General features: G+C 49.6%; 9 protein-coding genes across 9 annotated transcripts; 5 read left to right on the top strand and 4 right to left on the bottom strand.

Annotated features, from left to right (window-relative positions):
• Window positions 1–215: 215 nt before the first annotated feature.
• Window positions 216–2,782, top strand: ARB_01622 (C2H2 finger domain protein, putative; the record flags this gene model as incomplete). The annotated part of the gene is made up of 3 exons (XM_003012068.1): window positions 216–937; window positions 1,004–2,152; window positions 2,263–2,782. The coding sequence occupies 3 exons, from the start codon at window positions 216–218 to the stop codon at window positions 2,780–2,782; spliced, it is 2,391 nt and encodes a 796-aa protein (XP_003012114.1).
• A 770-nt stretch (window positions 2,783–3,552) lies between these two features.
• ARB_01623 (uncharacterized protein) lies at window positions 3,553–4,893 on the bottom strand (the record flags this gene model as incomplete). The annotated part of the gene is made up of 3 exons (XM_003012069.1): window positions 3,553–4,299; window positions 4,367–4,645; window positions 4,735–4,893. 3 exons carry the CDS (start codon window positions 4,891–4,893, stop codon window positions 3,553–3,555), a joined length of 1,185 nt encoding a protein of 394 aa, XP_003012115.1.
• A 779-nt stretch (window positions 4,894–5,672) lies between these two features.
• On the top strand, window positions 5,673–7,668 carry ARB_01624 (uncharacterized protein; the record flags this gene model as incomplete). The annotated part of the gene is made up of 4 exons (XM_003012070.1): window positions 5,673–6,035; window positions 6,204–6,711; window positions 6,774–7,349; window positions 7,478–7,668. The coding sequence occupies 4 exons, from the start codon at window positions 5,673–5,675 to the stop codon at window positions 7,666–7,668; spliced, it is 1,638 nt and encodes a 545-aa protein (XP_003012116.1).
• A 1,357-nt stretch (window positions 7,669–9,025) lies between these two features.
• On the bottom strand, window positions 9,026–10,487 carry ARB_01625 (uncharacterized protein; the record flags this gene model as incomplete). Its single annotated transcript, XM_003012071.1, has 4 exons — window positions 9,026–9,174; window positions 9,239–9,454; window positions 9,514–9,561; window positions 9,623–10,487. 4 exons carry the CDS (start codon window positions 10,485–10,487, stop codon window positions 9,026–9,028), a joined length of 1,278 nt encoding a protein of 425 aa, XP_003012117.1.
• Window positions 10,488–10,883: 396 nt separating this feature from the next.
• Window positions 10,884–11,012, top strand: ARB_01626 (uncharacterized protein; the record flags this gene model as incomplete). The annotated part of the gene is made up of 1 exon (XM_003012072.1): window positions 10,884–11,012. One exon carries the CDS (start codon window positions 10,884–10,886, stop codon window positions 11,010–11,012), a length of 129 nt encoding a protein of 42 aa, XP_003012118.1.
• Window positions 11,013–11,471: 459 nt separating this feature from the next.
• ARB_01627 (GPI-anchored cell wall protein Pst1, putative) lies at window positions 11,472–12,823 on the bottom strand (the record flags this gene model as incomplete). Its single annotated transcript, XM_003012073.1, has 3 exons — window positions 11,472–11,742; window positions 11,809–12,640; window positions 12,763–12,823. The coding sequence occupies 3 exons, from the start codon at window positions 12,821–12,823 to the stop codon at window positions 11,472–11,474; spliced, it is 1,164 nt and encodes a 387-aa protein (XP_003012119.1).
• A 1,939-nt stretch (window positions 12,824–14,762) lies between these two features.
• ARB_01628 (uncharacterized protein) lies at window positions 14,763–16,068 on the top strand (the record flags this gene model as incomplete). The annotated part of the gene is made up of 2 exons (XM_003012074.1): window positions 14,763–15,772; window positions 15,882–16,068. The coding sequence occupies 2 exons, from the start codon at window positions 14,763–14,765 to the stop codon at window positions 16,066–16,068; spliced, it is 1,197 nt and encodes a 398-aa protein (XP_003012120.1).
• Window positions 16,069–16,427: 359 nt separating this feature from the next.
• ARB_01629 (uncharacterized protein) lies at window positions 16,428–17,178 on the bottom strand (the record flags this gene model as incomplete). The annotated part of the gene is made up of 4 exons (XM_003012075.1): window positions 16,428–16,517; window positions 16,599–16,652; window positions 16,742–16,850; window positions 17,030–17,178. The coding sequence occupies 4 exons, from the start codon at window positions 17,176–17,178 to the stop codon at window positions 16,428–16,430; spliced, it is 402 nt and encodes a 133-aa protein (XP_003012121.1).
• An 872-nt stretch (window positions 17,179–18,050) lies between these two features.
• Window positions 18,051–19,380, top strand: ARB_01630 (uncharacterized protein; the record flags this gene model as incomplete). The annotated part of the gene is made up of 2 exons (XM_003012076.1): window positions 18,051–18,555; window positions 18,620–19,380. 2 exons carry the CDS (start codon window positions 18,051–18,053, stop codon window positions 19,378–19,380), a joined length of 1,266 nt encoding a protein of 421 aa, XP_003012122.1.
• Window positions 19,381–19,761: the final 381 nt, after the last annotated feature.

Raw genomic sequence — 19,761 nt, forward strand, 5'->3', positions numbered from 1 at the left:
GACTTGCCACCGCCGCCACCATTCGGCCTTCGACATTTATTCTCTTCTCTCACATGGCCACCGGCTAATAAGCATAGGCGTCCTTAACAGCTAAACTTCAGCGTACCTGAGATATCCCCGTTTTTCGCCTTTCTCTTTTCATCTCATCTGTCTGGGCTGACCTTTTGGATGCGCGTCAGTCAAGACGTCGTTGGCCGTACGCATGGGTTGAAAGAATGGACATGCGCTTGACCTCTACGCCTTCGATACTCATCTCCGATTCTGCTGCAGAACAGATTCCCGCTCGCCACCGCTACAGCAGCACCAGAAACAGTACCAGCTCTGGCTCGTGCATCAGCTCCAACACCGGCAGACACCAGGCCCAGCCCTCTTACTCAGACTCCACGCCTCCTTCACCCTCCTATGGACCAATGGCCATCCCCAGGTCGCAAGAAACAATCGCCCCGCCGCCTCTCCCGCCGCCACGGTTTATAGAAGAACTTGCCAACGGACACGACTCAGGCTGGAGATGGGGGAACACCTTTCATCCAGGCGGACCAGGAGTATCAGGCGCAGCAGCTGGACCAGCAGGTACGGAAATGGACTCGAGAGATACCTCTACCAGTCGAGATACTGCTGCAGGCACCATGCTGCCACCAATCAATCCTGGCTCAAGCCTCTTTGGAGGAGGCCACGCTAGACCACCATTGCGCAGACGGGACGAAACCTTTCGCCTGGATGCGGATGAACAAAGGGCTGTTGATGCCAGGCGCCCTGGATCAGCTTCTATGTCAGAACATGAGACTGCTCTAGGTCCACGATCGGCACCTTTGATAGGTTCATATGGTGATGGGAATGCCTTTTCCCCTACGAGCCCTCTGACACGGCCAAGCAGGTCTCTTTCCCAGACTGGATCGCTCTCTCGCACACTTGATACCAGGATTTTGCCTAGCACAAGGTAATTCATGATATATATACTCTTACAACAAAGTCATGCATAAATAAACTAACAGCTCAGGGATAGGCAAAAACCGCTATCAGAGAAGAGTGTTGAGCATTCAATCAACGCTTACGACCGGAATCTCTTGTCAAAAATCGGTGGTCCAGCATCCCCGCCGAGGAACGCAGTCCTAGGCCTTACCACAACACCGAGAGACCCTACCAGAGTGCAAACGAGCTTTTCTGCTCTTACTCTCACAGACGAGACTCTTAGTCCACAGGATATACGATGGGGTAGCGGCCCTCCCTCAGCAGGCATATCCCCAGGCACCGGAGGTAGCGGATTTTCGGATTACATTGCATTCAGAAATCAACGCGAGGGGAGCACCAGCGGCCTCTCGCCTATGGAGGTGGACCAGTTCAGCCAGGCACGAGAAAAATATGCCGGGGGAATCAGCAGTGGCCCGGTTAGATATGGTGAGGTCGCGCATAGTCTGCCTTTACATTCTGGAAGAAGGAGCCATGACCGGTCTTTCTTCCCTGACCTAGACACAGAAATGTCAATGGATGAAGCACATTCGAGCAGCGTGCATTCAAAAACCACTCGTCAACGAAGTCTAGGTGAACGGATGCCATCTTATGCCGAAGGTATATCCCCTCTATCGAACCATGGTATGAAGCGGAGGGCCTCTTCTCCGCCACAGGTGGCCCGACACGAGGATGCAGCACTTAGCACAAGCAGCGCTGATAGGCGTATGTCAGGGTTTCCTTTTAACAATGGAATCTGCACATCGCCAGGTGGAGCTCGATACCAATCTAGCCATGGCTCGATATCGTCCATTTCGTCGGCAAGCATGCGGACCGGATCATACGCCTCCTCGACTGGCCTTTCAGTCGGGGCTAGTAGCATGTCTTCTTACGATCGGCCGTCTCCAGGTGGAATTTCGCCTACTGATGTGGATCACTATGATAGGGGAGGACTTATGAGCAGTCCTGCCCAAAAGCAGTCTACATCTGCTCCGATATTGAGTATGCCTCGACCAGCACAGTACCCTGAACCGTCACCTACATCAGCTGCCGATATGAAGAAGAACTCGGTTTCGGCCGGCTCAGGCCGAAAAGGATCCCACACGTGTCCAAACTCATCGAAAAACCCCCAGCGTGTCGGCCGGTCATATATATGTGACTGCTGTCATACAAAACCAAAGAAGCTAGACAGTCTTGAGGAACTCAGGTACGAACTTTCTTTCTTTCTTTTTTTCCAAGGTTCCGAGGAGATATTTGCTTTTTCCCCCCCTTGGATATAGATTTTAAGGCTAATACCTTATGCATCTCCCCTTGTAGAGCCCATGAGATGGAAAAGCAATATAACTGCAACTACTGTCACAAGCGGTTCAAGAATAAAAATGAAGCAGAGCGTCACCGCGCCTCTCTTCATATCCGTCACCATTCCTGGTCCTGTGGATCCCTCGCAGGCTATGAATCGGCCTTTCATCCTTCATCTTCATCTTCCAATGGTCAGGCTTCTGGCTCTACGACTTCAACTCATGACACATGTGGCTTCTGCGGCATGGAATTTCCTAACCTACCAGCCCCGCAGTGGGATGTTCGAATCGAACATCTAACATCTGTTCATAAATTTGGAGAATGCAATCAGTCCAAGAAGTTCTGGCGAGCCGACCATCTTAGACAGCACTTGAAGCACATTCACGCTGGCTCGAGCGGGAAATGGACCAATATCCTAGAGAACGCGTGTATGAGGGAAGAGCCGATAGCAGACCCTGGACTGCCTAGCATAGGCGAAACTCCTGACGGCAAGATGGAAACAGATATGATGGGCCACGACGGGGACGGCGAATCGTGACAATAGCCAACAATCCAAGGAAGAATAATGAAATGAAACGATGAAAGATGCAATTGTGACATTTGCTTTCTTATCACTTCCTGCTTTTTATTCCTCTCTTCATTGTTACTTTTCTTACGGACTATTCGGCTTTCTTATTCTCTGACATTTTTTTTCTGACTTACAAAACGGGGGGGTATCTTTGGTGCACTTTTTCTGCATTTTCTTGTTTCATTGAGTCGAGAATCGGGTCTCTTAACCAGCGTCTCCCGCGCCTGATACAGAAGAACTAACGGGATGCAAAGGACAGGCTGGTTTGGCGTCTTCTTTCCTGTTGTGTCTTTGGGTTCTCTCCCTTTCTCCCCATCCCCTGTTTTTGGACCCCCTTTTCGCCTCGCTTTGGCTCACCAGGTTTCTTATCACTTTTACTTGTCCACATTTCACTTGACGCATGATGACAGCTACTGCAGGAGAGATACTACACAGCTTTACAGCTTTATATGTTGTCTACCTGCAACTCGACGGCCGAAAATAGAGTTAAAAAAAATCTACTACAAGAAGACAAAAGACCGAAGACAAAAACAGTTACATACAGATAGTACCAATACATCTATGATGCGATGCATTCTTTGCCTGATCTTTCTCTTTCATTAATTGTGCGATATTTGTATAAAGTGTGATTATGAGTTGGGAAAGCAAAAAAAATGACCATATCTAACCGGATCGAGTATCTAAGTGCGTGAAGAAAGAAAAGCCAATATCCAATAGCTTCAAAGCACCAAAGGTCAAAATCAATTCTGAATCTCATTTTCAGTCCATCCACTGTCAGCCTTGGAAGTTTTCTTATCACCACCAACAATCCTGCCCCCCTCTGCACGTTTAACACGACACCACATGCCAACGTCCTTGTCCAGGATAAACATCCAGATCACCCAGACCCAGCTACGATGACAGGGAAGAGTTTCATAATACTCCTTTGCGATCTCGTGTAGTTTGGGGAGCCGTGACCATGGAACGGCTGGGAAGTCATGGTGCTCGTTATGCAGACCGACGTTATATGTCAGTATATTCAAGGCACCATAATAGGAGTAAGTTTCGGGCGGTGGGATAGTAGGGTCAACAGGCGTGATACTCTTGACCTGCTGTTCCTTTTGTTGTCTGAGGGTGAGCAGAGATTCAGTGCCTCCAGTCTTGATGCGAGAGAAGAAATAGTGTTCCGCAATGAAGTGCCCGGCACATGGGTGCAGTGAGCCAGCCAGGAAAGAGCTTAGGATAAGATAGTAGAGCGGTTGGAGGGAGTTGGTGAATTTACATAGCGCAATATCAAATAAGATTTGCACAACGATGTTGATGAGATGGATATATGTGAACTTGGGGGTATAGATGAACATGGGCCTGATGGCGTAGAACAGGATTTGGCAGGTGCAGAAAAATGTTTTGCCGAGTAAGGAATCAAGAAAGAATGCTTCGAGGGCCGTTGGAAGGTCAGCATCCAGGCCGGCTACACCAAGGGACTTGTGGTGGGTGAGATGATATGGCTATGGTAGTTGTTAGCATTGCGCTCCCGATGATAAACAGATATGAGGCATAGAGGAGTGTACTGACTCGAAACGAAGCAGAGTATGGTATTCCAATGGGCAGATTGGCAACAATGGCCAGAAGCCGGTTGGCCAGAGGCGATTTGAAGGCGAGGTTGTGTGAGATTTCGTGTATGGCGAGGAACAGATTCTGGTTTGCAGTAGCGCCCACGACGTACGCAGTAACAAAGAACTGCCATGACAGCATGGAGGTATTGCGTAGGAAGTATGCACATGCGATCTGGAGGGAGACAACGGCGAAGACGAGATATTTGGTGAGAGGTTCGTGGCCGCAGAGCTTCAGCACCTGTTTGCATTTGCCCAAGTCCATCGGTCAGCGCGCAGTCCACACAACACAACAGCATACCGAAACCAGCAAAAGGGGACTAAACATACCTCTGGGTGGGCCTTGATGATAGCCTGTCGCCGTGTTCTATGTGGTTCTTCGGTGTATGTCCAGAAGAAATGGTCTTCGATTGAACTGTCAGGAGGAGGAGCAGCGCCAGGCTGCACCCTCGACGCCGCACGCCCAGCAGCAGTTTCGGTAACAGCCATTGTAAGGTGTGTCTTCTAGGCTGTAGGGGGCTTCTGTGGTCGGTATATCGATTAGACGATGTCTTTCTGGCCCATGATGGAAGAACTGCAGCGACGGTGTAAGATGAGAAGAGAGGCGGACGACGGCGCTGCAGAAGACACTCACTGTTTTTTTCAGGCACGCAGCAGGCAGATCAGGGCTGATATTACAGGAGACAAGGTCGAGACGACACCTTTTTTTGTTCCTTTCGGCACAAGCCAGTACGTTATATGGCATTTTACTCTCTTCTACTTTAACTATTACGTCCCTTTCTCGAAGCTAAAGGCAGTCAATCTACCTTTTATCTGGCCGCCGGCGCAGGACTGGCTCAGGGGTCAGGATCCCGCCACATCCAGGAACAAGACGCTGGCCACCTCCCATCCGCAGGGCAGATAGACGCTGTCGCCGTCCAGCAGCCCGCATGCCCGTCTACCCTGGCTTCGTCTGACGGCGCCTCTCCCGGTGCAAGAGACGCATCGTACGTTCCTTGACTCTGCCGTCGTATGATTTTCGGCGGTCCTTTTTTCTTTTAGCTAACAATTTCAAATAACCGCGCGAGGAGGCAAAACTCTTATCGATAAGAGGGAAAAAAAAGTCAAAAGCTACCGAGACCGAAAAACTCCAAAGACGATGACCTCGTCGCATCAGGCCTCGTCTTCCAGACATCCAATTCGACGCCGCGCTGGGCCGCAATGGGAGATGGTCAATTGAGGATCTGGTGCACAGATAGACAGTCTCCGGCTCCGTGACCTGGCCTACCATGTCTGCGCGGATCGCGACTCGATTCTTGACTCCAAAGCCGACCCTCGGAAGGTTCCCGTCATCGGTCATACAAGCCTGGTCATGCCAGCAATGCGTTCGGTGGGATAATAGCAGAAGAGTTGGAGGCCTGCTGCTGGATAATAAACGACTATACCATGGTACGAGCCCGCAATATGGGCAGACAACCGGTGGCGCGCAGGAGGGAGCTCCCAGGGTGAGCGGGAGGAAGCGATCGAGAAAGGGGTTTCTACTGGCAGCTGCCACTGGCACGCTTGGAGGAACTTTGCTCTTCTTCTACGATGATGTGAAGCATGCATACCGAGCAGCAGAACGGACGGGAAGAGTTGTTGCAGCCTTGCTAGTTTGCATCAACGAGTTGAGTTCATAAACCAACAGTTTATTAAGGGGTATATGTTGCTAACCGTCCAATAGCTACCGGGTAACATTGAATAAAGAGACGGGCACGGAGGAAGAAAGGACTGCACTGCTAAATGCATGCCATCAGAGATGCGCCGATCGAACGCTAAAGGTCCTCGAAAAGAACGGCTCGATATTTATCAAGCTGGGCCAGCATCTAAGCAGCTTAGGCTACTTACTACCGCTGGAATGGACCACAACCTTCATTCCCCTGCAAGACAAATGCCCCGTCTCATCCTTTGAGTCAGTTCAGGAGATGTTCCTGAGAGACACAGGCCACACGATAGACGAAATCTTCTCCAGTTTCGACCCTATGCCCATTGGAGCCGCATCTTTGGCGCAGGTCCATGTGGCTGTTCTGCGAGAAACAGGCCAGAAAGTTGCTGTCAAGGTGCAGCATCCTACCCTGCAGGAGTGGGCTCCCTTGGACCTGAGCCTTACACGCTTCACTTTCTCGTCACTGAAGCGAGTGTTTCCAGAATACGATCTTGAATGGCTGGCCAGGGAGATGGATTTCTCATTACCCCAGGAACTGGATTTCCAAATGGAGGCTGAGAACGCAAGAGTGGCCCGTGAATACTTCAGCAAAAGGACCAATGCACCACTCATTATCCCGAAAGGTAGGAGGCCTTCTGAACTGTATTCCAAAGTGTCGTGCCCACTGACATAGTTTTGATCGTAGTTATTTGGGCTAAGAAACGCCTTCTGGTAATGGAGTTCATATCAGGCCATCGGCCTGATGATCTGGAGTTTCTTGACTCCAATAACATTGACCGTGATGAGGTATCAGCTTCACTAGCTCACATATTCAACGAAATGATCTTTGGTGATGGCGCGCCTTTGCACTGTGATCCTCACGGAGGAAACATTGCAATATGCAAAAACAACACAAGGAAGCGCGGACCTAATTTCGATATCGTCCTATATGACCATGGCCTATATCGAACCATTCCCAAGGAAATGCGTATCAACTACGCCAAACTCTGGCTTGCTGTGATCAACGCAGATGAAAAGGAGATGCGAAAGTACGCTTATGAAGTTGCCGGTGTAACCGACGAAGAGTTCCCTCTGTTTGCAAGCGCTATTACCGGGAGAGATTATACGGTCCTTGCACAGAACCAAGTTGCATCCTCTCGATCATCGGAGGAGAAAGAATCCATCACCACTGCTTTGGGAGACGGCATGTTACAGGAATTAGTCAGTCTGCTAGGCAAAGTTCCCCGAATCATGCTTCTGATCCTAAAAACAAACGACCTTAGTAAGTTCAATTTGAACTATCTATACATGTCTTTGATGGAACTAACGGGTAACCAACCCTTCTAGCTCGCAATCTTGACGAGAATCTACATACTCGCCACGGGCCTGTACGAACGTTTCTCATTCTAGCCAAATATGCTACTTGCGCTGTCTTCTCGCAAGAAATGGAACTCATCTCCCAGCAAGGAAGCATATTCTGGCCACCAAACTTCCTCCGCTTCCTGCAGGCATGGGTTAGTTATCTTCGTGTCGAGATAAAGCTGGAGATCTACGAGCATTGGCTCTCGTTACGTAACCGACTCGGTTTAACGAATCACTGATTGATTCGAGTTGCGAATGGCTGAGATATATCTTTTCTTTCTTTCCACTCAAGGACACGTTTCTCTTTGGTTTACTTGTCATAGATGGTGCTATTTATACGGCACCACACACACATATATACCTGGCGTTTAGATGCTTGCTTTTTTGCTCGATTAAGCTGGAGAATAGACGTTGTATATTATTCCATTTTCTTCTGTCCTGTTGATATTTAGTAATTGGCCTTGCCAGGCGTGGCACCTCATGTATCATCCATTCCTGAGTCTATGTAGGTGTATATGTTGATATTGATATATTGACGGAGGTTGCTTCCACTATCTATCTCCTATGACTTGATCATCTACATCGATAAAGACTGGAAGAAGAGAAAAAAAACACCTGGGATGCATTGAAGTAGGTAAATCTTACACCACGACCTAACTCCCGCCCTACATAACCCCGTACTTCAACCAACTAGCCACTACTTCAACACACACACATTCATCATCAAAAAAGGATGAGAGAAAAGGGAACAAAAAAAAAACAAGAGAAGAAGAGAAGTAATCTGTCAACAGACAGGAAAGAAAAGGCCGAAGTGAAGAGGTGCGGGACTCCCCGGTTTTCAAAGTGGATATTAGAGATATAAGGCGGAGGAGAGGAAGAGGAAAAGAAAACGCCTAGCCCAAAAAGTTAAGTATTGAAGCTGAAACTGAAACAGTCAAACGGTTGATCAGTCAATGGAAAAAAGGAATGCTGGAAACCAGACGGGTGATTAAGAGTGGTTGGTAGAGAAACGAATATTGAAAGAAAAAAAAGGGGAGGTTTGGTTTCCTGCACGGGAACGGGATATAGATGGTTGGTTGAACCTCAGACATATGTACGGGCAAAGCAATACGGCCGCAGGACTCGGACGCAGTGTTGACATTGACGTTGGTAGGTCCGAGGATCTGGCACGCTTAGCTTAGACAGTATATGTTTCTTTCGGTCCGGGAAAAAAGAGACCTGAACGGGAAGAGAAAACGAGACGAAATAGAAGATAATACAGAGCGAAAAGAAAGGAAATCAAAGCAACCAAACATGAGAAGAGACATAGCGAAATCATCGACTGAAGGTATGGTAAGGCAGGGTAAGTAGGCAGGTGTTAGTCTATAAATAAGGAGCGGGAAGTGGAAGAAGAGCGGTTATTTGCGTGAGCTGGGCCGCTTAGAAGGGGGTGTACGTATGCGATTAAAACGTGGCTTTTTGGTATTTGTCGCAGTATGCAAGTGAAGAATTGTCATGGGAGTAGGAGCCACGTTGTGGCACCGGGGATGTCATTAATGTGTTGTGAGGAAGCAGAGCGTGGCGGAGGATGAGAGGGAGGAGCGTTTTTGTTTTAGATTAGACGTTTCCGGGCTTTTCTTCGGTATCGTGATGCCAGACGACGTAGTTCGGTAGACCGACGACTTGGTATCCAGCTCGCTTGGCCATCTTAGCGAATCCTTCGGTTTCAGCTTGGTTCTCAAAGGCGTATGATGGGAAGTTGATGCCTGCGATGGTTGCGTTAGACAAGTACCTTCGTATGGGTTAGATGGATGGGTGTAGAGAACGAACCTGCTCGGTGAACATCGGCTTTGACGACGATGTTGACACCACCGATTCCATCCAACTCGAGTTCCTCGTCCTTGTTTTTCCTCCAGTCACCTTCTCTAGCCATGTGGCGGCGTCCGGTGTCGAATTCTCGGTATCCCTCGACGATGATGGTATCTTTGTCCAAGGTCGCAGCTAGCTTTCGGGCCTTGTCTGATTCTACCCAAGAATTGTAGTCAACTAGTGAAGAGCAATTAGCATTGAAGAGGGCCAACGTTAAGGAGTACAGGTAGACTTACATCTTCCTTCGATATCATGGCCATCGACATATCGGTGGAACCAAACATCTATAGCATGGTTAATAAACAGGTATCCACCACAACCAAATAGTGAGGAGTAAAAACATACTAGGAACAAGGATATCCTTGTTATGCGCGACAAAGTCCTCAATGATCTTGGGTGGGCTATCGGCAATATCGACATCTCTCCAGTAGACCCAAGAATGCTCGGGCTTCAATGCCGTGGCCAGCAAGAAATTTCTCGCTTTACCCATCATCTTCCGTCTGGGAGCCTGGGCCTCGTATCCATGCTTCGCATTGACATCCATATCCAACGTGGCGCCGAAATCCTTCTCTACAACCATCGCACTGCGGAATGGAATGTTGTCTGGCATCGACTGCACGCGGTTCAGGTTCGCAGCCAGATCAGCTAGCGTCTCGTCGTTGCTATCACTGACCAAGAAGGCTATATCGATCAGATGGTGTGGATAGGTGAGCATAGAGAGCAAGTCAAAGTATTTATCCAGGTGTCTGGCGGCATTGCGTAACGGCGTGAGGATCAAGACACGTTCTTCCATTGCAGCTGCCTTTGGGGTAGCTTTGACGAGGTTCAGGTTGATGTTTTGGATGGAGGTGTTGTTCACTTCGTATGGTTCGTGGTGGTTGAAGATGACGGGGGTTTGGAGATGGGAGTGCCAGTCTACCATCTCGTTGGCGGACATGTGATTTGGAGGTTTTGATGGGCCGAAGCAGTAATATCTACCGGTGCTGCTGTTAGAACGGACATATTCATATATATATCTTGTAGTTGATAGGACGAACCTCTGCATCTCGGCCGTGGACCGACTAACACCGCCCCAGAGCAGTACAACCAGCCCCGCGGCGGCAATGGAGATGATGAACCGGGGTTTTGAAATGAGCATGAGGACTGCCTTCCATGGTGGCAGGTTGGCCTTCGCCGATTTCCATGTCACGCCGCCCTTGGGGAGAAGCATCTTGGAGGCGTCTGTCTGCAAGAAGAGCCTTTTTCTTCACCGGTCTCGTTTATGGTTTTTGACTTGGTTCTAGCTGCGTGTACTCGAGTAGGACTTCGGTTGGTCGTACTCGAGCTCCCTTCTGGAGACGGAGGCAGCAAATCAGGCTATGCGTCCGGGCAGTAAAACAAACGAGTGAAGTGACGATGGGCCCCGAGACTATATCAGCGCGCCTCCAGGTCGACCGATATAGCGAATTCCTCTTGTGCGCCTTATCTTTTCCGTTGTTTTATTATTTTATCTTCCTATTTTTTTTTTCCCTCCAGGTCGTGGAAGAAGAGTGATATCTACCGGGTTCTAGACGTGTCAGCACGGTTGGTATCTCGAAAAGGCTAACCTTGAGCCGCCCAACAGCAGATGGCAGGTATCAGGTATCAGAGGACGGACGCAGAGGAGGAGGAGGACGAGGAGGGAAGCACAATGGACGCCGTGGACGAGGAGGAAGACGAGAAAGAGAGAAGCGAGGGCGAGGGTGATACTGCATAGGGGCGACATTTTCTTCTGGGCGAGCGAGATGAAAGGAAAGCGACTTGCGTAAGGGGTCACGTGGCCTCGTGTTAGATAAGCAGGGTGTTTGTATCAGAGACGGAGAGACGGACGAAAAGGGGGAAGAACTACATAGTAAAGCTGGAGACTGCTGAGATGAAGACTACTATTTACTGTTTTACGGCGGATCAAGGAACAAGAGATTAAGAGGAGTAAGAAATGCTGAATTACTACCGTTCGACTTGGACTAATAAACCATTAAAGCGGACATAAGGGGGGGAAGAGATACAATTTAATTGAATGCCACAAGAGGTAAAAAAAGAGGGTAAAAAACTGTATCGTTAGAAAGGAAGGCGAACGGTACAAGAGGGAGCGGGACAAAAGGAGGACAACGCCATCATGTACTTTGGTATTTGGTGTGTGCGGGGGGATGAGTGTTTGTGTGGAACATGCTTTATTTTACAAGAAGAATTGGAGAGCACCGACGAAAGCGATGAGGAGAGCAGCAGCAGGAGCCTTGGCGAAAGCAGCAGCAGCACCCTTGTGGCCCTCTTCATCACCACCAGAGTGGTCGTCACCGGTCTTGGGCTTCTCTTGTCTCTCGCGACAGGTGAGCTTGCCGCGGATGACATCGCTGTCCTTGAGTTTCTGCCATGGGTCACAGCCGAAAGTCTCGGTACTCTGGAGGTTGGCATCACCACGGACTTCCTTGAGAGAAGGCAACTTGACACTATATTATATGTTAGCAATGGTCAGGTTGAAGACACAACAACAAAAAAAATAAAGAGAAACATACGTCTTGAACTTTCCGGTTATGTCGAGGGCACCAGTGATGAGCTTGAGGGCGGGGAAACCTTCGATGTCCTCGAGTAAAGAGTTGTTGGCAAGCTGCAAGCCACCCTTGACGGTCTCGAGCTTTGGCATGGAGATGTTCATGACCGCGGAGTTGCTAGTGAAGACAAGGTCACCAGTGGCAGTGAGGTTGGGAGCGCTGATGTTCATGAAGAAGTTGGAGTAGAAACCGAGGAGACCATCCATCTTGTGAAGGGAGGGCAACGAGGCATCACTGACGTTGCGGAAGGTCATGTTGTGAGCACCCTCAAGGTTGGGGAATTTGACGGAAAGCTGCTTGTTGTTGGCAGCGAAGTTCAGGTAGCCAGTAATGTTGGTCATCTTGTTGACGTTGATTTCCATCAAGTGGGGGTTGTTGGTGACCATGAAGTCGCCGACAGTCTCAAGATCGAGACCCTGGAGGGAGGTGAGATCGGTGTTGGTGATGAGGATAGAGGTAGCCTGGGAAACGGTGCGGGTGAATCCAAGGGCCTGGAGCTTTGGCAGAGCTTCCAACGAGAGGGTCTTGACCTTGGTCAAAGAACTCAAATCAAGGGATCTCAGGGCTGTGCAGGTGCTGAGGCTGAGGGCATCACCAATGCTGTTCAAATTGGGAGCAGAAAGCTCAGTGATGCTGGAGTTCTTGGCCTTGAGAGAGCCGGTAATCTGCTTGACACCAGTGAGGGAGATGGAGGATTTGACAACCTCGCTGATGACGATGTCTCCGTCCCACTTCTCGCAGCTGCTCAGTGTAGAGACATCCTGCTGGTTCTCAATGGTGAGGTCTCCGGCGCAGTCTGTTGTTAAATCGGTTATCGGGTCAGCCATCTGTCCACCCCGTCGTCTTCCATCACCATCATCACCATCATCACTTTTCGAGTATCAGGGCGCCAACGCCAACGCGTCGTAATGCACTCACCTTTGGCAAAGGCCAAACCGGCAACGGCCAGGGCCGAGACGAGGTACTTGGTGATGGCCATCTCGTGAGGTTTGTCAGGACGTGAGCTGGACGCGCTCGAGTCAGCAAATCTTGACCTGATAAGACGGGTTGCAGAAAGTGTCGACAGCAGAACAGAACGCGAAGTCAACAACAACAACAGACAGACAGAAGAGAGGGTAAATGCAGAGCAGAGAGAGGGCCCGCCTGAGACCTTCTTTTAAAAGTCCCTTGTTTGTTTGTTGTGGGATTTTTGTTTCGAAGGGAAAGAAGTGAGGGCGTTTCAAGGGAGAAGAGGAAAGGGTTTCAATTTTAAGAAAAAGGGGTGTCACAGGCGTCGCACAGCCAGCAGGGAGGGACTGTGTTCCTGTCTCTCCTCCGTCTTCTGCTCGACGATGACAACGACAACAACAATGGCAATTGACAAGAGAGACAACGGCTTACCTGGAGCTTGCTGAGACCTGATGAGCTTCTTGCTGGTGGACGAGAAGGATGGAGGATAAAGCGAGCGAAGGAAGAACGAAGAGACGACGAAGGGAGGGTTAAGCGTAAGATTTGAACCAGCTTTTTCAAGGGGACGCGAAGACGAGGAAGAAAAGAAAAGCAACGAAACAAAAGCGAGGGTGGACCCAGCAAATCAGGGAGCGGCCTAACGAACCGGGCTTGACAAGTGAGATTAACTAGTAGGAAGAAGAAAAAAGCAGAAGAAGAGGAAGAGAAAGAGAAAGAAGCAGGTAAAAAAGAGAGAGGGAGGGAGAAAGCGAGAGAAAGCGAGACAAGCAGAAATCGAGCGAGCGGGAAGCAACAAATAATAAAAATAATAAAAAAAGGGGAGGAAAAGGAAAAAAAGGAAAAAAAAAAAGTGGGAAAAAAGAAAAAATAGACTTTTTGACTTTTTTTTGACTTTCCAGGGGGTCGAACCTGAGACAGGGCTTAGGTAAGCGGTGATCCAGGATGACATAAGACAGGAAGGAAGAGAAGACGACGACCTTACTCCGTAGGACGGACTGCCCGATGATGCTTGATGACTGCAATTACAGAGGAAGAACTCTCGCTGTTACTGCTACTGCTACTGCTTCTCGCTACGAGTGTGGGATTGGAGTCAGTTCTGGTCATGGCCAGCAGCAGCTTACTCCTTAGGTTAGACCCGATGCCAATTTGCCACGGTAGTCTCCCTCAGGCCAGGTTTAAAGTGGATTCTGGGGGTTCCTCGTCATAAGCAGAGCGCTTTAAGGACAGAAAAGAAGATGATGAGCTCGCCGAGGCTGCGCGGTCCTGCAAGGGGGGAGGACTCTGGCCGTGAGATGGGCGCCTGGGTTGATGTCAGGTCAGGGCGGGCCAAGGGCAAGAGGCTTGTCGATCGCGGGTGAATCGGCGAGTGGCTTGACCCTTCTTCGTCGAAATTCTGCAAAATATCAATCAACACAGGTAGTCGCAGAAGTTGCCGTCGTTTCGTCGTTTTATATAGGTGAGGGTCAGGATGAACACCCCCCCCCGTCGTTTTTTTGGCCACCGCGGCAAGGAAGGGCTCTTTTTTGCTTTTTCTTTTTTATCAAATAGTTAATGCCCCTCCAACAGTAGTCGTACTTGGGGGAGCTGCCTTGGATCCTGACCTTGGCCGTGACCTTGCCTTTGCCCCTGAAGCAAGCAAGCAAGCAAGCACATGCAATAATGATAATGGCAAGCTTTTCCCTCTGCTTGGTCGAGTCGGGGGAAAAAGAAACGCGGCGAAGCTTGGTTGGTTGAGTCAGCGGCGTCCATTTCTTGGAGAAGAAGCAGTAGTGCAACGGGATGAACCAGAGTAGCCAAAGGTACTTTTGGTACGTACCTGTACCTCAGTACGGAGTACTTAGCTTCGTAAGGACCGGCCTTCGTATTAATAATAATCCTGCTTCAAGGGGGGTGACGAGCAGAGTGACTAACCTTGCAGGAGAGACAGACGTTGGTGAGTGACAGATAGATGAGCGTCGTTGCGACGTTGGATGCTGGTGAAGTGCTGGATACCGCGTCTGTTGGCCCCCATGGCTCCCCGACGGTCAGCCAGAGTCAGTGCTGCGGCAGCGTTGAAGAAGACGGAGGACGTGACAAAGATAGAGAAGAGGACGACGACGACGACAAAGACAGAGAAGAAGACGACAAAGATAGAAAAGACAGTGAAGACAGAGAAGAAGCCCAGAGGCATCACCAAGTCCAAGGCTGAGCCGAAGAGAAAAACGGTCGTCTCGGTGGTGGCATCAACACCTCCGCCGCCGCCGTCTCTGCCTCCTCCGCCAGCAACTCCAGCCAGCAGCAGCCTCGCCCGGCCCGTCGACCCCCATCGCACAGCAGCTCCCCTCCTCACCCCGCGCGGCTCACACATCACAGCATACCCATCTACTACTACTACTACCACCCCTACAACCACGGTAGAGAACCTCCTGACAGAAGCAATTGCACATCTGCTCTCAGTCGACCCCAGGCTCAAGCCAGTCATCGACAAGTTTCCCGATGCCCCCTTCAGACCAGCAGACCTCGCAGTCGAGATAGACCCGTTCCAGGCCCTCGTCAGCGGCATCATAGGCCAGCAAGTCTCCGGGGCAGCTGCAAAGTCGATAAAGAGCAAATTCATCTCTTTATTCAGTGCCACCACCACCACCACCACCACCACAGATACCCAAGTTGAAGCGGATGGAGACGATGAAGACGAAGTTGGTGACGCAGGACTACGTTACAAGCCGGTCCCGTTCCCCTCTCCCCAGCAGGTAGTCTCCATGGACATCCCTACCCTCCGAACCGCCGGTCTCTCCCAGCGCAAGGCAGAGTACATTCATGGCCTGGCTGACAAGTTTGCCTCGGGCGAGCTGTCTGCTCGTATGCTGCTGACGGCCAGTGACGAGGAGGTGTTGGACAAGCTGATTGCCGTGCGGGGACTGGGGAAGTGGTCGGTTGAGATGTTCTTGCTCTTTGGCCTCAAGCGGATGGATGTCTTTTCGACGGGGGATCTCGGTGTCCAGTGAGTGGCTTTTTCTTTTTTGTCTTTTCTTTCTTTCTTTCTTTCTTTCTTTCTTTCCATTTCTCTTCTTAAGAGTGTGTTAAATGCTTGTTGAGGTACTAATTGGTAGACGTGGTATGGCGGCCTTTGCAGGACGAGATGTAAGCAAGCTCAAAGCAAAGGGCGGAGGTAAGTTCAAGTACATGTCTGAAAAGGATATGGTAGAGATAGCAGCGCCCTTCTCGCCGTATAGAAGTCTCTTCATGTGGTACATGTGGAGGTGGGAGAACGTAGATGTTGCCGTCATGCAGGCGTGATGCCTCAATTCTACCCCCACACTTTCACTGTATCTTAACCGTTTTATATCATAGAATCTTGACATACCTCTGGCGTTACTGCTGGCTGCACGAGATGTATAATGCAATTGACTTCCTCGTATCTAACTATCTGTACATGTTTATCAAAAAAAAATGGAAACACAAGGAAAATGAAGGTCAAAAGAGTCGATAGGAGTGTGATATTTAAACATTTGATATTGATGAGTTTGCGTTCTCTGATCCGGGACCCTTTCTTTTTTGGTGAGCCAAGTCTCATCTCGTCTCGTACCATCCCTCCTGTTCATGGCATTATTGGCATTGATGGGCTGGTGGGATGATCTGGCTGGTCAGACGGGAATTCATCGCTTGATGATGAGGGAGTCGAGTTCGACACGCTCGGCATTCTCACGCTTGATGGCCTCGATGATGGGGGAGAGGTATCGGACATCCTACAACAAACAGTCAGTCCATGTCTCTTTTGACTGAAGGGGGAGAAAAAAAGAAGAAAGAGACAAAATATATAAGCATACATCTTCTGGCTTGGTGTGGTCCTTCTCTGGCAGAAGCTGGTGTTCCACAGAGCACTAGAGTCACTTGTTAGTCTGCAGGCCTCATATAGACAAAGAGTAGATATAGATAGGAGAGAAGTAGTGGTGTCTGGGCAGGCACTTACCTGGACGGCTCGGCGGATGCGGTACATGCGGTCATAGGCTTCCTTGGGGGGAAGTCTCTTCAACGCCAACTGAACAGTGTCATTGTCCTCTGGAATCAAATCATCATATCTGTCCACAGTCAATGCCACAAGTTAGCATCTCTCTCTCTATATATATTTTTACCTCCTCACTCTCTCCCCCCTCATATTCTCTTTATATATCTGCCATTGCCATCACAGCCTTTTCTTCCGCCAGTTCAAAACACTAGCAATGGCAACCGTCTCCCCCCATTTTATCCCATATCTAACCCCCCATCCACGTCAATGGCTAATATAACGCACCTTAGGCCCAACTTCCTGTATCCAGCGGCATTGCAGTACCAGTTGGCAATCGGCGTCATCGCCTTTGTGACCCAGGGTTTCTCAAAGACCCGGGTAATCATCGACGTCAAAGCCATCGCGCCGGTTCGGATTCGGATAATATCTGCGACTCCTTGACTCTTCAAACTGTCTCGAGACGCTCTTCGCCCTGTTCTCGGTGTGCTATGCGGCGATTTCTCACGGCTGGCTGGCTGGCTGGCGGTTGTTGCGGTCGTCCTCGTCGGCCAATCACTGGGTTGGTGATGTTGCTGAGGTTTGCTGGCGAGTGTGCAAAAATGTAACGCTCGGACCAGTTCGGCGTCGTCGGATCTCGTGATTTCAACCACCAAAAAAGTAACTTCAACTTACATATGCTGGGCCGCGGATGGCATGAACCAGGGCTGCTCGACCATCTATTCGACCTCTTTTCTTCCATTCATACTTCACGGGACAATTTTACGCACAAAAGGACGTCTACAGGAGATAGTGCTGCTTGATCTACAGGATAAGCTTGCCTCTTACCTTAATTACGGCCTGCTTGATAACTACGGCCGGACACCTGCCATAGTTATCTACGCACTACACCTTGGAACAGCCTCCCTGTCTATCGGCGAAATTTAGAGATATCTTCCGTCAATCTCTGCCAGCTTTGTCTATCCCCCCGCCCATGCCTGGAGTTGCCTGTTAGCCTCCACCTGCTCCAGCTTGGAGCTGTGTAGGCTTTATCACCGGCCACTTCCCTCTGCTTCCAACGCTCCAAAAGACGATATAAGCCGGAGAAGTAACCCTCGAGGCCTGACAGACGAGCTGATACACCCAAATACATATAGTTCAACATATCCCTCATTTTGCATAGGCCCTCCCCTGCTCCCCGTTTTGCTCTCACCGTCTCTACATTCCGCTCCGCACTCATGCAGCGATATCGATTATCCTGCTAAGTGAGACCTCTGCTCCATCAAAGCCGGCAAGGATGTCTCTGGACCGTACCAAACCGGCGGAGACATTTACCACACATTCATCAACACAGCAAAAGCAACAGCAACAGCATCATCATCAACAATACGCAGACTCACAGACGTCGACTATACCACAACTTCACCCTGGAGCTCAGCCTCCCCCAAACTCGTCCTTACTCGCACGGTTGCAAGTCTATTCAACCCGCATTCCCCAGAGCTATGTGACGCCATTTTGTGGAGCTGGAGCGGGCGTCGCTTCTGGAATAATAACCTGTCCGCTGGATGTTATCAAAACCAAATTACAAGCGCAGGGAGGCTTCTTGCGACGAAATGGGAAGCTGGTGCAGACAGAGGCCCTGTATAAAGGCATGATAGGGACTGGAAGAACCATTTGGCGGGATGAGGGTCTGCGTGGGTTGTACAAAGGCCTAGGACCAATGCTTCTGGGCTACCTTCCTACATGGGCTGTCTACTTGACCATATACGACAGGGCTAGAGACTACTTCTATTCCCGCACAGGTATTAATCTCTCTCCTTAAACACCTTTTAGGATCAATTTACTAATATAGTACCCTATATGTAGAAAACTGGTGGCTTGCTCGAACATATGCATCATTAACTGCTGGAGCTTGCTCAACAATTGCAACCAACCCTATATGGGTCATAAAAACTCGACTCATGTCCCAGAGCCTACGGCCGTCCAATGACGGATTCCACGCTCCATGGTATTATAAGAATACCCTGGACGCTGCGCGCAAGATGTATGCAAGCGAAGGCATACGGGCATTTTACTCCGGTCTCACGCCTGCCCTTCTTGGCCTCACCCACGTCGCCATTCAATTTCCTCTCTATGAGTATTTCAAACTCGCATTCACAGGGTTCATGATGGGCGAGCACCCAGATGCAGGTAATCCGCACTGGGTCGGCATTGGTGCTGCCACTTTCCTTAGCAAAATCTGCGCGAGCACAGCTACATATCCGCATGAAGTACTGCGCACCAGACTACAGACGCAACAAAGAATTAGTCCCGCCCCGTCACCAGAAGGGATTTCATTCCGTGTTTCGGAAGAAACATACCGTAGCGCCACTGGTGTTGGAGCTGCATCTTCAGATGGAATGCCTAATCGTCCTCGCTATCGTGGGGTTATTCGAACGTTCCAGACAATACTGAAAGAAGAAGGGTGGAGAGCGTTTTATGCTGGAATAGGTACAAACCTTTTCCGAGCTGTCCCTTCTGCCATGACCACCATGTTGACGTACGAATACCTACGCAACATAATACACTGGGGCCAGCATGAGGGAGAATTAATACTAGCCTCATCAGTGGAAAATCACCATCTATGATTCAATGCTTGGCAACTCCTGCTAATGTGCCATTGTCCTCAACCATAATTGCCACTAGAAGTCCATGGTACTCTGTGAATAGTGCCTGATATGCACATATACGACACATATTCACTAGAAAATCTTTGCTTAACATTTTCTTCCTCTCTATTTTATGATACCAGATTCGCTACAGAAGTGGGATTCTTTCCCCTGACGCGATAAATATACCCAATTAAAAATATCTAACTGTTCTCTCACCCACCTACCATAACCTCCTCTTCTTTTCTCCTGTCTTTATTCCCCGTTAACCACTATCTAATTTCCAAAGGATGAATTTACTTGTGTCTAGCAAAGCAAGAATATGGCGTGTCAGGCGTCTTCCTACTAGGAATGGTTTTT

The sequence above is a fragment of the Trichophyton benhamiae genome (assembly GCF_000151125.1).
Source record: "Trichophyton benhamiae CBS 112371 chromosome Unknown contig01094.0, whole genome shotgun sequence".
In the NCBI taxonomy this organism is placed as follows: domain Eukaryota; kingdom Fungi; phylum Ascomycota; class Eurotiomycetes; order Onygenales; family Arthrodermataceae; genus Trichophyton; species Trichophyton benhamiae.